This window comes from Mus pahari, chromosome 9, assembly GCF_900095145.1.
Source record: "Mus pahari chromosome 9, PAHARI_EIJ_v1.1, whole genome shotgun sequence".
Taxonomy (NCBI): Eukaryota; Metazoa; Chordata; class Mammalia; order Rodentia; family Muridae; genus Mus; species Mus pahari.
Window position 1 is genome coordinate 26098881 of NC_034598.1, and position 18081 is coordinate 26116961.

The window sequence follows — 18081 nt, forward strand, 5'->3', positions numbered from 1 at the left end:
TGTAGACCAGGCTGGCCTCAAACTCAGAAATCTGCCTGCCTCTGCCTCCCAAGTGTTGGGATTAAAGGCGTGCGCCACCACTGCCCATGTGGAGGTCCTCTTATAAAACTACCTGAACTACACCTGAACAGAATGAACAGAATGGGAAATGAACCAGAACAAGGCAGCCCTGATTTCTACTGAGCAAGTGTCAGCACTGAGCTGACATCTGGAAACCTATGACAGCGGAGGTGACAGCTAGCCCCACTGGGCAACACCTTGGGCAGGAGGACATCTTCTTGTCCACCCTCAGCTCACCTGCTTCCTCCCTCCCCGGTAGCTGTATAATCCTCAGTGACATGTGTTGGACGGGAGGGTGGAGGAGGAAGTCTCTGCCTCTCTCCTGAGACCACAGCTGTCTGGACCTGCCCCTGCTTGCCCCAAGCAAGGTCACGTGTGTGAAGTCTAGAAGAACTTGCTGCTGTCCCTCCTTCGGCTAAGCCTGGAAGGGCCTCATTTTTACTGGTTCTCGAACAGTAGGATGGCGAATCTCCATCGTCTCTGAGACTGGCTTGAGAATCACCCTGGAAACGCTCTTGTCTGCTGGGATGTTTCCAGAGAAGTGTAACTGAGGAAGACCTGCCCTGAAAGTAGGCAGTGCAGCACCGTCCCGTGGACTGAGGTCCTAGACGTGCACACAGTGTGATCAGCCACTTCCACAGCCACTGCTGTGCCTCTCCACCTTGACGACAGAGGACTGTGTCCCCTCTTAAACTGTGAGCCAGGAGAAACGTTTCCTTCCTGAAGCTGCTTTAGTCGGGCATTTTGTTACAGCAATGGGGAAGGGGTAACAGGTCCCAAAGCTTTCCCTGCATCCCTCCAAATCACCCAGTCTTCACACACTGCTTCCTGCCAAGACCACAATTGATGGAGACACCGACCAAGCTCACTTGAGAATGCCAGGATTTATTGTGCCCTTGAACCAAGGGCCCCAACAACCTGTAAACATGAATTAAAAAGACTTCCCCATGCCCTAACTAGGCGGTAGGTAGACCACTGGACCATGCAGTCCTCATCTGGAGACCAGGCCTGGGCCCTGACAAAGGGAGCCTTCGGGAGCCCAGGTCTCAGAGAAGAAGGCTTTAGGGGGTCTGCCTTGTGGGGGCTTTCTTTCCAGCTGGTTAGCCTGCCCTCAGGCACACAGCCTAGGAACCAGCATGTGCTTGGGCCCTAGGTCTGAGTACTGGCCATTGCAGAGGGGACCTCAAATCCAGAAGCCTCTTTCAGAACTGAGAGCCCTGCAGAGTCTTTCCCACCTCAATGTCAGCTGGAAAGAGTGAGGCTGGGTTCTGGCCTTGGGACAGTACAAGTTAGACACACGGGCTACTTACGAGCTGTGAATTTAACATACCACACTCTTTACAATTGTGTGGTTTTTTTTGTTTTGTTTTGTTTTTGAGACAGTGTCTCCTGTAGCCCAGGTTAGCCTCAAACTCCCTAAGTAGCTGAGGATGACCTTGAACTTCTGACCCCCCTGCTTCCACCTTTCAAGAGCTAGGATTATAGGCTTTCACTAACATGTCCAGCTTATGCTGTGCTGGGGATGGGAGCTGGGGTTTTATGGAGGCTAAACAATCATCCTACCAACTGGGCTAGGTCCTGGCTACAACCTTGCCCGTCAATTGGCTCTGGAGTGTTCTCTTGAAGTGTTTGGAATGTCTCAGGGTTTTTGCTTTCAGCTTATTTTTTTTGAGAAAGGGTTTCACTATGTAACCAGGCTGGCCTTGAACTCACAGTGGGCCTCCAGCTCCATTCTCTTGAATGCTTGGATTACAGGTATGAGCCGTGCTGGGCTGTGTCTGGAATGTCTCCTTGCCCAAGATACACAAGGATGCTGCTCACAAGCAGTCTGAGAGAAAGGCAGTCCAAGTGGGCTCTGCTCTGCATCAAACAAAACGTCAACCCCTTGCTGAACACCTCGAGACCTCAGCTCACCCTGTCCATCACCCAAGGACCCTCACACACTCACACAGTACCCACATCCTTGCCACCCCACCCCCTGCTAGATAAAGTGTTCAAGCAGGGCCGCACAGGCTGAGCCCAACATCAAGCCCACAGACATATAGAACAACATCACGACACTGGTGGCCTCCGCCAGCTCCCGGGGCACAATCTTGGGCCCGTAGATGAGCACCAGCGTGCTGAGGTAGCCGTTGCTGAGCCCCAGGAGGCAGGTGAAGAGCACTGGGTAGATGTCAGACTGGAAAAGCACCACGGTCAGGTGTGAGCGCGGTTGGTAGTTACAGAGCAGGAAGAGAGGCACAAGGCAGACCCGAGAGAGCGCCAGTCCGGGGAGCAGTTTGCTCCTAGGACCTGGCGCCTGGATCCAGGCTGTGACCTGTCGGCCGCAGAGGTCAGCAAAGTTGAAGAGGAGGAAGACGGTGAGGGGCACGAAGAACTTGGAGGTCCACGGAGAGCCGGTGCCTTTATGCATGGACTGGATGTTGGTGGAGATGGCCGGGAAGATGAGGGCTGTGACGAAGTAGAGGAAAACTGTGCAGAACCCGAGGCCAGCCGTCTTCTTCAGGATGGGTCCAAGGGGCGGTGTGTGCATCACTCTGGATGCAGGGGCCACGGAGGAGGTGCTGGGAGCATCCTGGGATGGGCTGTCTTCACCAGAAAACACGCGGACTGGGGCAACTGGCCTCATGTAGTACCTGCAGGGACAGGGACATGGTCAGTGGGTCCCTGTCGACCTGAACTCCGGGACCACAGAAGGGAGATGGCAGAATCTGCATAACCACTGTGCCCTCAGAGACCTAACAGGCAAAGTCCAAGTCCTGGGGACCCTCTGGTCCCAGGATCCCACAGCATGAAATAGGAGGGGCAAGTTGTTAAACATGGCCTGTGTTTATCCCTGTCCAGTCTACCAGGTTGGACTCGAGTCCCTGGACCAAAGATGGTGGCCACACCATGAACAGAGATAGGAAACCAGCCCTGAGCACTGCACGGGAAACGGAGGCCCCAGCCTGGTTTTGGGGTGTTGAAAAGGGGAGGTTTGGGTAAAAACATCCAGGGATGCAAAATGTAAGCAGAATGTAGTGGCTCAGGTCAGCAGGCCTGGCACTTGGGAGGCTGAGGCAGAAGGATTGCAGTGAGTTTGGGATCTCCTTGAGCTTCACAGTGAGACCCTGTCTCAAAACCAAACAGCTAAGATGGTGTGAGGGGAGGGGGGGTAACAGGGATGTACAGATGTGGCTCAGTTAGAAGGGAGCTGGCTTAGCATGCAGGAGGCCCCTCGGTTTGATCCCCAGTACCACATAAAACCACATGGAAGCTCATCTGTAATCCTGGCACTTAGACAGGAGTCAGAAGTTCAAAGTCATCCTAAGCTACACAGTGAGCTGAAGCCAGCCTGAGCTACATAGTGCATTCCAGGGTAGCCTGGGCTACAGAGTGAGAGAGACCCTGTCTCAACAAATATTCAATGCCTCCCCTCACAAAACCCTATGAAATTAGACAGAGAGAGAGAGAGAGAGAGAGAGAGAGAGAGAGAGATAGATTCTGAAACAAATGTGGAACCCAGCTATATAGATCTTAAACCCTTAATGACTACATACATTTTATAAAGAACACACACAACAGCCTAGGCCATGCATCCCAGCATTCACAAACACAGACCTATTGCAATCTGGACATGCTGACTTGTGGCCACCCCGTCATTCACATGGCTCTCTGGCCCTCCATTCTGTCACTGTATCACAGCCGGAGCATTGCATCTTAACTGCCCCCCTAGAGGTGACAGGTTGCTCTGTCCCAGAGCAGTGTGTAATCTACATATACGCCCGGGCATACAAGAAGAGATCAGTGGATTCAAAGACTTGCACTTTTAAAAGTCTGAGATGTCTCAACGGGTAAAGTTGCTCGATGCCATATCTGACAACATGAGTCAGATACCTGGAACGTGTACTGTGCATGGAGAGAACCAACCTTTTTATGTTGTCGTCTGACTTCCATATGTACACCATAGTGTACGTACACACACACACACACACACACACAAAGAGGCAGGGCACATAGAATGGGGACAGGCTGGAGAGATGGCTCAGCAGTTAAGAGCACTATTGCTCTTCCCAAGGACCAGAGTTCAAGTCCTGGCATCGACCCAGTGCCTCATAGGTGTCCATAGCTTCAGTACCAAGGGACCTGACACCCTCACATAGACACACATGCAGGCAAAGCATCGATGCACATAAAAATTTTAAGGAGCTGGAGAGATGGCTCAGCAGTTAAGGGCACTGACTGCTCTTCCACGGACTAGGGTTCAAATCCCAGCACCCTCATGGCAACTCACAACTGTCTGTTTCTCCAAGATCTGATATTTTCACAAAGAAATACACGCAGGCAAAAACACCAATGCACATAAAATAAAGGTAAATAATAACAAAAATATTTTTTAAAGAGAGGGGATTTATTACAGTGGCTGTCTTAGCTGTTCTGTTTCTTTAAAGAGAAACCATGACCACAGCAACTCTTAGAAAAGAAAGTATTTAATTAGGGGTGGCTTACAGTTTCACCATGGTAGGAAACATGGCAGACGGCAGATGGACACAGTGCTGGAGAAGTAGCTGGGAGTTCTAGATCCTGATCCACAGGCAGCAGGAAGAGAGAGCCCCTGAGCCTGGCGTAAGCTTTTGAAACCTCAAAGCCCACCACCCTCCCCAACCCACCCCATCCCACCCCACCACCTGCCCAGTGACTCACTTCCTCCAACAAGGCCACGCCCCCAATCCTTCTCAAGTAGTGCCACTCCTTGCTGACCAAGCATTCAATTATATGAGCTATGGGGACCATTCTTTTTTTTTTTTTTTTTTTTTTTTGAGAGAGAGAGAGAGACAGGGTTGCTCTGTGTAGCCCTGGCTATCCTGGAACTCACTCTGTAGACCAGGCTGGCCTCGAACTCAGAAATCTGCCTGCCTCTGCCTCCCAAGTGCTGGGATTAAAGGCATGCGCCACCATGCCTGGCTGTTATGGGGACCATTCTTATTCAAACCACCACAATGGCTTATAGGTTGTGGTCCTGTTGGTCCAACAGTGCCTGTCTACCACCAAAAAGTCCAAAAACCCAGCAGTTGTTAGCCCAGGAGGCTAAATGTTTCAGCTAGTCTTCAGTATATGCCAGAATCCTGTCAGTGAAGGGAGATGGAGAGCAAGCAGGCAAAGAGTGAATGCTTCCTTCTTCTGTGTCCTTTACACCGTCTGCCACCAGAAAGCATGGCCCAGATTCAAGGTGCATCTTCTCACCTCAGAAGACCTGGACTAAAAGTGGGTCTTCCCACCTGAAATGATTTAAATAAGAACTACCCCTGCCTCACAGCCGTACCCAGCAGCTTGGGTTTCAGTCAGTTCCAGATGTGGTCAAGTTGACAACCAGGAATGGCCATCACACACTGGCTTACCAAGCATCTCCTTCCACGGGAGGTAGCTTCCTGCAGCGTTGAGCTTGCTTGGTTGTCTCTATGGAAGCTCTTAGGAGGCCCTCAGACCAGAAGGATTAGCCACCTCTGCAGGATCCCTGCCCTGCACACTATGATCCTCCAGTACCATCCATCTTTTTATACCTCCCGTTTGGGGTACTCTGCCTTGCTGGATGACCTTGCCTGATCCTCTCAAGCTCTCTGGGCCTCAGCTGTCTGAAAGGCAGGAGGTGCAGGCAGACCGAGGTCAGCGTGCCAGAAAACAAAAGGCTTGAGATACATGGAGGCAGTTAGTTGCTGACACCTGGTCCTGGTTTCTGCCCCGAGTCTGCCTTTCTTTTAGATCTCCAGTTAGATTTGCCCCTCATTGGGCCTCAGTTTCTTCTGTGAAAGATAGCAGTTTTATAGAGGGAGGAGGTGTCTTAGTCAGGGTTTCTATTGCTGTAACGAAACACCATGACCAAAAAGCAACTTGGGGAGGAAAGGGTTTATTCGTTGTACACTTCCACATTGCTGTTCATCACCAAAGGAAGTCAGGACAGGAACTCAAACAGGGCAGGAACCTGGAGGCAGGAGCTGATGCAGAGGCCATGGAGGGGTACTGCTTACTGAATTGCTCTCCCTGGCTTGCTCAGCCTGCTTTCTTATAGAACCCAGGGCCACCAGCCCAGGGATGGTACCACCCACTGAAGGACCCTAGGGACTTTCACCAGCCTTACACCCACCCGCCTAGGGTCAAGGCTAGGCCAAGTTCCATTCTCCACCCACAGGAACATTCTAGAGTAAAAAAATTCTCAGAATGTACTGACTGATAGTTACCTGACCCTCTGGGAAACCCCAGATAGAGTTCAAATGCATGTCATGTTTGCTAGCCAATAGATTTAAAGGTCAATATGCTTAGCCAATAAGCTTGAACTGTAACCTTGCTGATGTAATCTGTGCCCCTGTGATGTAAAAACTGCTTGTAATAGCCATTCGGGGTCGCCTTCTTAGTAACTCGTCTTGAGGGACTAATTGAAGGTTGACCCCAGCGTGCCAGAAAATAAACATCTTGCTTTTGCATTGATCTGCGTTGTCTTGGTGTCTCACTCAGGGGTATCTTGAAGTAAGTACCACTGACTGAGGATTGGGGTCTTACATCACAACAGGCTGGGCCCTCCCCCATCAATCACTAATTAAGAAAATGCCTTACCCCTGGATCTAATGGAGGCATTTTCTCAACTGAGGTTCCCTCCTTTCAGATAACTCTAGCTCATGTCAAGTTGACATAAGTGTAGCCATTACAGAAGGTCCAGAGGCCCAGGCCAGTATCCCCCAACTCAGAGCGTAGAGCAGCCGAGCAGGTGATGGGAGTCATCTGTGTGACTCGGGGCTCTTGCACTGGGAGCCCCTTTATAGTGGGATCTAGTCAGTACAGACACCTGACATAAGCCCTCCACCAGCCGCACAGCCATACATGAGTTTCTGCAAACGGGATTTCTCACCCAGGTTTCATCAGCAAAGGCATGGTTGCCTTCTGGACAGCAGAGGCCCAGTTGGATAGCCTTTGGCTTACCCAGGTGAACTGAGAAACATCCCAGTACCACGTTGGAGAGGCAGTGCTGGGCTGTGATGAAACGGGAGCCTGTGGGGACTTTCCAGATGTCATGCCACTCAGGGACAAAGGAACAAAACGAGAGAAGACCCTTGAGGCTACAATACCCCTCTGGGAATAGCCCCAAGTTTAAACCTCACAAGAAGGGGTGCCTGATTCTCCATCCTTCACCTCTGAAGTCTGTGCCACCATGCCTGGTGTGTGTGTGCATTGGGGATCGAACCCTGGGCTTCATACATTCAAGGCAAGCACTCTACCGACTTAGTTACAACTTCAGCCTCAACTTCAGTTTTCAAAGAACAGTAGAAGGCACAAAAGACATGAGGGAGCTTGAGAGAGACCATGGGGTCCCACAGGTCGTGAATTGAAAGTAGAGGTTTGGAATCCTGTCCAACCTGGCGGTTCTGACTCCTGGTTTCCTACCTTGCATGTAGAAGTAATAGCTAGTTACCATGATCTTAAGAGAAACGGGAGTGTGTGGATATAAATGAGATAGACAAACTCAGCTAGGCCGCACCTCCCGCCACAGCCTGGGGGTGTGGGCGGGGCGTGGGCGGGGCCGCGGGGCGTGGCGGGAGCAGGGGCGTGTCCAGTGTTAAGAACCATTTCCTTACTCAATCCCACTTCCACTGCGAGACCTTTCCTGACCAGAAGCTTTTAGGCAATACCGGTTTAGAGGTGTGGTCAAAGCCAGCTCCTCCCACCTAAGACCGATTTACAGCACAATTGAGGGATGCCGGAACAAAACTCCTTCGTGCTTCAGCCCTCTGAAAACTCACAGTCCTGGGGGACCGACAGTCAACCGATAGGGACAGGGACCTGTGATCCAATCAGATGACCAGATGTGGAGGGCAGGGCAGGGGACCCTTACCTGGCATACTCCAGTTGGGGCAGCAGTAGATAGAGCCCCACACAGAGCCCAAGGAAGACCGCTGCTGTGAGGAAGAAGGCTAGCGCACTGTCCCGCACGTCACTGGATGCTGCCAGGTCCACCAGCGAGGCCACGGCGCTGACTGTCCCTCCCATGGCTCCTCCTATAGAGAGCAAGAGGACACCACGAGGACATCACAACGGGCTCAGGAGGGCACGTGGGCTCAGGATCCAACCCCCTTCACCAACCACAGCCCTCCCCCCTGACATTGAAAACACCTTGGAGCTCACAGCATATGGAGCTGGACAGGAGGTTGGGGATGAGGGGGAGGGGAGTCCCTGCAGCCTGAGGTCCAGAGCTTTGGACAGCGGGCAGGTGTTTCTGTCTATCTTACTGCCTCTCCCATACTGCGGGAACTGCCTCTTGGTGCCAGTAGACAATTCTTCCAACTTCCCCCAGATATGATCTTTAGGCCATGTGAGGTCCGAAGCCAGGACTTGAGGGTAGGCAAAACACTAGCACAGTGATCCTGGGGACTCATGCTGTGTGATCCCTAACAAGCCTCTTGACCTCTCTGTGCCTCGGCTCGCTCCCGAGGAAGTGGGAGTGCTCACCCTTAGGACTGCTATAGGGATTAAAAGGATTATTGCTTGTTAAACAGAGTCTGACACAGACAGGAGCCGAACACCGAGTAAATAAATCTTCAGGTTCCCAATTAGCTACTTGGCTACTGCCATCTTTCCCACATCAAAGCAGAAGCAAGGGGGTAAACCCTTTGCCAGGGGGGTGCCCACTTCTGAGAAGCCTTAATCCCCACCTGGGCGCTCTGGAAGAAGTGGGGTTAGCTCAGAGAGCTCCTCCAGGAGGAAGAGATCTTAACAGCCCTGCCCACTGATCCCCTCTCCCTTCCAACTTGAATCTACAATATTATCGGCAGCCACAAACCGGGCCTCCGGGAGCCCATCCTTCATGACTCTCTCTATCTCATCACTTATGGAAATATATGCAAATGAGGACATTGGAAAAAAAAAAAAAAAAAACGCCTGCATGAAACAAATGAATTGTTCCTCAGATGCCAACATGCACGGGATTCACAGATGGGCTGCTCTGGACCAATCAGCAAAGGGGGCTGGGGGTGCCAGGGGCTGGAAAACTGAGGCAGCTCGGTTGGTCCAGGGTGCTGGCCTGGTGCCGGGGAGGACCGCACACCGCAGTGCTGACACGGAAGTCTTAGTTTCGCCTGTTCTTTTTATTCTTTGAGGCAGAGTCTCACTATGTGGCTCTGATACTCACATTCCTCCTGTCTCGGTCTGTGAAGTACCGGGTTGTAGGGGTGTGCCATATTATAGCCCACACTTTTTAAAAACTAGACCTTCAAAAAAAAAAAAAATTCCCAGGAGACACTGTTCTCTAGAGATCTTCAGGTGCACTAGTGGGGCCATGTGCCCTTGCAGGCCTGAAGCCATACTGAGGAGCTCAATGGGATGGGGTAGGGATGAGAAGATTTGGGATAAGAGCCTCTTTCTGAGGCCAGTCAGCAATGACAGAGGGATTAGCGTTTGACAGCCATTCCTCTGGGCCTGGCCCTGCTTTTCTAGAAGCCGTGCCAGGAGCGTGTTGACTGTATTCAGAAAACCCAATGACAAGTTCATTTCTATTTTATTTTGGGCCCAAGGGTTTCCTGGGATAGAGGAGAAGCCTAATCCTATATCAAAAATGGCAAACAGACGGGTCTCATATCTAGCCTCTGATCCACAGAGAGTAATTGCCTGAAGTGCTGGCTTGAGAGGGAATTAGAGGCTCGGGAGGAAAGATAGGCATCTATTAGTGATGTCTGGCACTGGTATGGAGTGGGGAGGGGTGGACATGCGCTTGTCAAGGCACTTGTCATCCCTGCCACATCCCGCCCAGCATATTAACTAACAAGTGCAGTCCTGCGCATTGTGTGATTCTTCTCAGGTAGGCACCAGGGACATATGGGGACACAGAGAAGAGCAGCCTCCAGGCTTGCTTTAGGGGACGGTGGTCTTCACATAAAACAGATGCTAACTGACCCAGCTCTGTTTACCTTGCGGGGCCATCTGGGTGAGAGGGGAAAAAAAATCAGCCAAGGTTCCCCGGTAACCGGCACAGCATCCTCTTCCAGACTTCAGCTAGAGAGATGACCCATGTCAGGGCCCGAGCAAGCCAGGGCACGGCACAGTCTGGGGGAGCCAGCAGCTTAGCCACTAGACTATCGGCTCTGATAGGCTGTCCCTGGCACAGGGTAGAGCCTCTATAAAACTGGAAAGGAAAGAAAGACAGAAAAGAGGGAGGGAGGAAAAGGAGTTGGGGAAGGAAAAACGAAGGAAGGAGAGGAGGCAAGGAGAGGTGGGAGGGAAGGAGAGGAAAGCAGAATGGTTTCAGAGACGATGCTTTGAAGGCATAGGGTGCTTCCATCATGGCTATGATCCTACCCCACATCGATGGACATGTTCTTCTGCTGCCATGACTACCTACACCCTCCATGGAGCCAAAGACCTATCTGGAGTCTAGGGGAGCTAAGGACCCTGGAAGTTGCTCCCAACATGGCTTCCACAGCTGCTTGGGTCTCTCCTCTGATGCTCACTCCATGTACAGCCTGGGCCCATGCCACAAGAGAGCCCAGGCAACCATGGTGAGGACCATACTCGATGCCACCAAGGCCCTTCCCTGTGAACACTAGGTGGAGTATTGGAGAGCCATGTCCCGTGCCCCCCCCAACCCTGTTCCTGCCCACCTCCCCCATCTGCTGTCTAAGCTGCAGACTGAGCAGAAAGAATGGTTCCCAGCTACCTAGCCTGGGATGGATTGCTTGGTGATGCTAGGAAAAACCGAGTGGACCCCGGACACGTTTCTTCTGCTGGAAAGATCACTGTGGCTTCCTCTCATGGTGGGCTCTCACCGGATATCAGTGCCTGGGCATTCCTCATGGGGAAGGAGCCTGTGAGGCCGTACACGCTGCTATTGAAGATGGTGGAGGAGCTACTGATGATGGCCATGCACGCGATGGTGACGCTGAAGAAGCCTCGGGTCCAGGAGGAAGTATCCACCTTCGCCAGCACAGTCATAACCACGAAGATGGTCAGGGACACGGACAGTGAGGCCAGAACCCGAACGTGCACCTGGACCCTGGGGAGAGGACCGGAAGCAGTGGTTAGACTCCCTCAGGCCTCTACATGGGAGGCTGGTGAGCCACAGGAGAGGTCTTGAGCTCAATGTGGGGCATGCGTGACCCTGAGTTCTGCCTGTCCTGTGACATCCGAGACTTGGGGGCCCGGGTTCCACTTCTGCAGGGGGAGGGTGTCCATCTCCACGTGGGGAAGTAGGCGGGTGTGTGTGTGGCTCCAGGGACCTTTATGTAGCACAAAGACCCAAGCCCAGTGCGGGTCCAGGAGACAGTGCTGTCTGTCACGAATCAGTGAGGCTCAAAGCCAGGCCACCAGACAAGACCCCACTTCTGCTACATCGCTGAACTCCTGATGGATCCAAATCTGGCAGCGGGGGGAAGGAAGAGTGTCACCATCCACTATTATTGATGTCATAGGACTTGGCTTGTGCCCAATTCTCTGCCAGCTGTTCTCTACACTCTATCTAGTTTGCCCTCCACGGGGCTCTGTGGGACAGGCATACTCTTGGTCCCCTATACATAGGTAAGGAAGCTGAGCTCAGAAAGGTTTAGGAGCTGGCTTAAGGTCACTCAGCTGTGAGGCCAGGAGCTCTCAGAAGTTTCTTCTAGATGGCCTTGGCTGGGACGGCAGCTACCGAGACCACACCCTGACAGTCCCGTGCCAGGACCCCATGCATTCCATTAAAACACTGCCCTGAACCCAAGCCAAGCCCTCCAGCCTCCCCTCTCCCACCCCCACTGACCAGGGAGGAGGGCAGGGATAGGAACCATCAGAGGTGGCTGTGCAGGCCTCTACCCTAATGGAGAGAACACCATCCCGAGGCTGTTGGAGCCACCATCAGATTAGAATGAGCTTTAGGCATAACTGGATGTTCAATTCCAGTTTCCCACTAATGAGAGAGAAGGTGGGGGGGACAGAGAGAAAAGCCAGATTAGACGCAAAGATGTTGTCTGGATTAAAACAAGGACAAACGACAAAGTCAAACTTGAAAGGGAGAAAAAGAGATCTGTGTACACAGCTAGGTGTGAATCTATTTGCATGGAGGGAGGCGAGGGTTATTACAAGGAGCTCCTCCCCCTGGCTGGTGGCATGTCTGTGTCCTGAGAGGGAGTTTGGGGTTGGAGGGAGAATGGAGCTGCCACACACACACACACACACACACACACACACACACACACACACACACACACCTCAGCCCACACTGTGTAAGGGAAGGACACACAGGACGTCCCTGGAGGCTGGGATGAGAACCTATGTGAACTTAGCCTCAGCCCAGGCTCTTCTGTGACTCTGTGTCCCGACTGAGTGCCTGTCTCACACACAGGCACTGAGCGACAACTGTCCATCTGGAGTGCAGGTGTGAACGCCAGAGTGGCGGGGCTCAGTGCACCCCAGCACTAGGTACTCTGAGACTTAGGCAGGAGAGCTGGTGACTTCTCAGGGGACAGCTGAGGGGCCGCAAGGAAGAGAGCACGTGTGCCCTTGGACCGCCTGAGCCTTGCCCGGATGAGCTGGAGACAGGCGAAACCCCAGCCTGCATTTGAGCGTCTCATCTACCTTATGAGCCTGGCCTTGATCTTCGGAAGGGGAACGGGGTGGGTCTGCAGGCTTGTCTGTCAGCATCTCCTCTCTGGGAGAGAAAGTGTCCCTTCCTTTCCAGCATTGCGGAGGAGGTGGGCTATACCACTGGCTATACCAGTCCAGCTTCAAAGAACAGCAGTGGTGATCTTGGCTACCACAGGTTGGGGGCTGCACGTGGCCCACGCAGCCCAGTCAGTCCTCCCCGGGGATGGTATCATGGACCGTCCAGGAGCCTCTGCGTGAGGGTGTCCGGCAGCTGGCTGCTGCCACCTTGCCAGCTGTGTGCGGAAGGACTACAATATGGAGTGCACACCCCCCTCCCCCATGAAGATGCACAGAGCCCTGGTATCATGGGAAGGAAATCCCCAGCTATGCCTGAGGATAAATCTGACTTTTTAACTTTCCATTAGAGAACAAATAATTCCACTTCCTGTATGCTATTTGTTACTACTGTGCCCACTAACAGAGACATCGTGGTCCCAGGCGGGGGGGGGGGAGGACAGGAGAAGGAGGTGGGGGGGAGGCTGGGGGGGCAACACTGCCTGAAACTCTGGAGATGGTGTCAGGACATCATGGCCCAGGGTTAAGTTGGCCGCAATAGACTACTGACTTCCCAACAGCAGCCTAGAGCCAATGGCTGGTGAGATTGGTAGATACCCATCCTAGCTCCCTCTCTGGGGAGGGTGGCTCCTTTAGATTCCTGGGAGCTTTGGTGGCTCTCTGTGGGGCTGGGTGACAAGACCTCCTCTCCTGGCTACTTTCTTGCTGTCTTTACCCCCCCCCCACCCACCATTCACTACATGCTCTCAAACGTCTCCTTATTTGGGGGCCTGCTTCTGGGACACATCTAGGCCCATATAACCACGAGGACCCACACTGGGGTTCCTCTCCTAAGGCTGTGCTTCAGGCAAGCTTGGGCTGGAGGAAGGGCCAGGTGGAGTGGCTGGACCCCTGGAGCCCATAAAGGTATTATGGTAAGTGAACCCCAATGTACTCTGTAGGCTTGCAGCCAAGCCTCAGACTGGAGGTTCAAGTTGACCCTCCACACTTAGCTGTCCCACAGAGACTCACCTTCCTGGCCTAAGGAGCCACTTACCCACCCACAAGATATGGAAGGGAGAGCAGCAGCACAAAGCCTGGCTTTGTCACCGACTTGCCGCATGACCTCAGACAGACCTCTCTCCACCTTTCCTCCTCATCTCCAACATGAACAGACGGGACCTAGTGATGTGAAAGTCCTGCTGAAAAAAATCCCCTCGGTGACACCGTGGTGGGGCAAGTGACAAAAACGGTTTTGTTCTTGTTTTTTTCCAGACAGGGTTTCTCTGTGTAGCCCTGGCTGTCCTGGAACTCACTCCGTAGACCAGGCTGGCCTCGAACTCAGAAATCCACCTGCCTCTGCCTCCCAAGTGCTGAGATTAAAGGCGTGCGCCACCACTGCCCTGGCTAACAAAAAATTTTTAATGCTTTTCCTGGGGCACCCGAGGAGGACTGCTGGAGCCAGAGATGAACCAGAAGGGAGGAGGTGTGGCTGCATCCCCCCCCCCACACCCCCAAGCCACCTCCTTGTAGTTACGGTGATAAGGGTCCTGTGAGGTGCCTGGGGCTTTGGCAGGAATTGGTAGCTTCTTAAGGGGGTGAGGGGCAAGAAGAACAAACTGCAAAGGCACCCACTGAAGGAGCCCCCAGGTCCTCAGAAGCCCCATGGGAGCTAGTCTCAATGCCACCCCTCCTGCAGGGAGAGTGGCTTGGGATGGAAGCTCTTGGGTTTCTAGGGAGGTCTAGGCTTGCTGGCAGGCTTGCCTGGTGTTATGAGACAGGCTGTGAGGCCACATGGCCCTGACGATGCTGGAGGAGGAGGGCGGGGGGGGGGGGGGAGGGGGAGCATCCACACTCCTCTCCCTTGCCAGTGAGAGTCCAGGACCCCAGGGGACTGATTTCTTCCCAAGACTCCAAAATGTAAATCTGGCTCNAAGCCCCATGGGAGCTAGTCTCAATGCCACCCCTCCTGCAGGGAGAGTGGCTTGGGATGGAAGCTCTTGGGTTTCTAGGGAGGTCTAGGCTTGCTAGCAGGCTTAACTGGTGTTATGAGACAGACTGTGAGGCCACATGGCCCTGACGATGCTGGAGGAGGAGGGCAGGGGGGGGGGGGGGGGGGGGGGGGGGGGCAGGGGGAGCATCCACACTCCTCTCCCTTGCCAGTGAGAGTCCAGGACCCCAGGGGACTGATTTCTTCCCAAGACTCCAAAATGTAAATCTGGCTCATCTGTATTTATAAAGCTGCAGATTTAACATAATAAAACACTTGGCGATTATGAATGAGCCAGTGAGAGAAGCCAGGGTGCTCCGGGAGGGAGGGAAGGAAGGAGACATTTCAATCTTCCACATTAAATAAAAAAAAAAAAAACAGCTTCGCCCTAAAATGTCCTTGGCAGCTGGCAACCAGCGAGGCTGGAGAGCTGTTTCCCTAAGGCCCTCAAATATTGCCTACAGCCCATAGGCTACTAGGGAACCTGTGAAACTGCTTCCCCGCCCAGCCCCCTCCTAGCCACTCTCCCCATGCCTAGCAGCCTGGAGCCTGGCCCAGGGGGCTACAAAGTCGGTAGCTAAGTACCCAGAGGTAGCCCAGGTTTCAAGTGCAGACAGTCTGAAGAGATCCCTCTAGGAATAAATCTCGCCCTTTGGCTTCAGTGGCCAAGTGACCTGTGGAGGTCACCTGAGTGACTGGGCTGTTTTCCTTGATGCAAGACCACTGATTGACCACTGTCGGCTGTGACTGGAGGTCATACACTCCAAGGTCCCAAGAGGGTCTTTTCCCTGCTCTGGCTGACCCCAGAACTGGGCCAGCTTCTGGTTCCATGGCCACCAGGGAAAAAGATCAGGAATGTGGCTCCACTGTGGCACATCTGTGACAAGGAAAAATAGGATGTCACTCCAACTGCCTAAGTCACCGCACATACAGGGTGGCACAGTGAAGGGGTAGTAGGTATATGTTAACCCCCTGTCAGGTGGCGGTATGGATCATCTAAAGAGGACAGGAATTCTTGTCCACATGTAACTGAGCTGCACACATGCCCAGTGCCACAGAACAGGTGGATGGAGAAGTCAGTCGCAAGGCCTGGAAGGGCAGAGGGTGGGTGAGGCGGGCCTCCCTGCCTCTGCAGGTGGTCATGTGTCTCACCTCTTCTGGTACCCTCTCCTCTCTCTGGGCACTGAGTTGGCTCTTAGCCATGAGAGCAGGGGATAGACCCTGGCCAGGTGGAGCAGGGACCCCAGTAGAGCTGTTCTGAGAATGTCCTTGCTACAGACCGGGAATGCTAGGAAAGGTTCTGGTCCCTGGTCCCTTGTATCTCTTAGTCGTGCCTGGAAACTATACTGGAAGATTTGACTGATAAAAAGAAGGGGTGTCTGAACACGTCATCGGTGAGCCAATCGCACTGACACTTCATTCTACTCCACATGCTCATCATCCTAAGAGATGACGTTAGTCATTTCTAAGTTCCATCCTCTGTGGCACGTGAATTCTATCTTATTAGCAACACAAGAACCCAAAAGTCACTGGCTTGGGTGGCTTTAAGGGGGACCCTTGGGTTTTCTGCAGCCTCTTCCTGCTCCACCCCCACCTAAGCTCACCAAGAGCTCAGAAAGACTCTGTTGAACTCAAAGACACCTCCAAATTTTCCCATATCACTTGTATCCCCAAGGGTGGATATCTGAAGGCTAGGTATCTGGGAGGAGACCGCTGCAGGCAGCCCTAGGGGCCAGGAGTGAGGCTGAGTTCTCTCTCAGACTATACTTGGGTTTTAGAGGGATTCAGGTTCTTTGACCCTCCCTCCATGGACAGGCAGGGTCGCTGTCCCCTTGAAATGGAGGAGGCTTTATGAGAGCTTAATCAGTTGAGTGTGACGAAGTGACACTCTGTGGCTTGTCCCTGGCTCTCACGGAACATTTGTTCTTCAGTCACAATGGGAACGGTCTCTGACCCCGTGTGAACAAGCCAATGAGGAGAGACAGACAGGGAGGTGGGAAAGGATGGGCATCTCCAGCCCCAGTGCTGTCTGACTGCATCAGCATGTTCCAGCGGAGCCTGGCTGACTCCAGAACCCCAGGTAGTAAAAGAAACTAATTACTGTTACTGCTATAAGCCACTATGCTCTGGGATCTTCTATATAACTGTGCCTGTTTATAAAAACTGCTCTATACACAGGCTTAGCACATACTGCTCTTTCTGCCTGTGCCCAGAGCAGACATTACTAATCAATCCCAGCACCCTTCCTGAGGCCAGATGTACCTTAGAACGTTTTTTTCAGCAGGAGATCCAGGAGTGACCACTAAGTGACCAGAGCTAAATATGTTTGTCACCAAGGATCTGAAGTTTCTATGAGCTCAAACCCAAGATGTTGGACCATAGTGAGGCCACGCTTATATTATATTCTGGAGACAACTTCAGGAAAATGCAGATGGAATAGTGTCTCTGTTGCCACTGTTAAGACAAACTGAGACTGGACAGGAAGGAGCAGCCAGCAGAGTTTATAGATCATACCAACTCACTTATCTCTCAAATATTTCCATCCTCCACAGTGTTACCCTGAGCCCTTTTGCAATCTTTACCTATGAGCTCCCACTATGAGCAGGGGACACATCTGCTGGTATCATCAACATATTACAGCAGTGACTGCTTCCTGTAGGTAGGGCTGTTCAGTGGATGCTGTTCGTGGCTGCCTGCTCTCGGGGCATGTAGAAGAACAGCTTCCTCGGGGTCTTGCTCCACACAGCATGCCCTGGCTACAGGAGCCCATGGCCCTATAGGCCTCTCGAAGGGAGATGGCCCTTACCTGGGGTGTCACTATAAGTAGCTATAAATGACTGGTACCTCCAGCACCCGCGCTGATCTGTAAACTGCATGCCAAGGTCTTGCCTCTCTCCAATTTAGGGACTCACCATTTAGGCAGAAAACTCCTGCTGTAGACTGGGGGAGAACACAGCAGACGGGGGGGGGGGGGTGGAGGTCAAGGGAGGGAGCTGTTGACCTACCTGTTGACAAGCAGGAAGTTAGCCACCAGGCACAGCAGGGAGGGCACAGTAGAGGCAACTGCCAGGTAGCTCTCAAAGTAGTTCTAGAAACACACAAGGAAGGAGGCTGCTTGTCACTCGGGGCTGGTGAGGGCCCTAGGGAGGGTTGCTTTCACTGTCCCCAGACACCTAGGAGCCATGGCTAAGTCCACCCCACTCCATGCAGTCCCATCCCTCTCTCCAACCTGAGGCTCACTCAGTCATTCAACCAACAGCCTCCAAGGATAGCGGTGCTATCCTCAGTTGTGCTGAGTGCCGGTGCTATACTCAATTGTGCTTAGTGCCGGTGCTATACTCAATTGTGCTGAGTGCCGGTGCTATACTCAGTTGTGCTGAGTGCCGGTGCTATACTCAGTT

The 18081-nt window shown here is 52.8% G+C and overlaps 1 protein-coding gene across 2 annotated transcripts in view; it reads right to left on the reverse strand.

Annotated features, from left to right (window-relative positions):
• Positions 1–934: 934 nt before the first annotated feature.
• Positions 935–18081, reverse strand: part of Slc29a3 (solute carrier family 29 member 3) — a 38929-nt gene continuing 21782 nt past the window's right edge. Inside the window, exons 3-6 of one of the 2 annotated variants that reach the window (XM_021205442.2) lie at positions 17686–17768; positions 10845–11071; positions 7922–8084; positions 935–2696 (exon numbers count right to left, since the gene is read on the reverse strand). In XM_021205442.2, coding sequence (XP_021061101.1) covers positions 2042–2696; positions 7922–8084; positions 10845–11071; positions 17686–17768 — 1128 coding nt within the window. In that variant the 3' untranslated portion in view covers positions 935–2041. The remainder of the gene's footprint in view (positions 2697–7921; positions 8085–10844; positions 11072–17685; positions 17769–18081) is intronic. The other variant, XM_029542017.1, reaches the window with a different exon arrangement.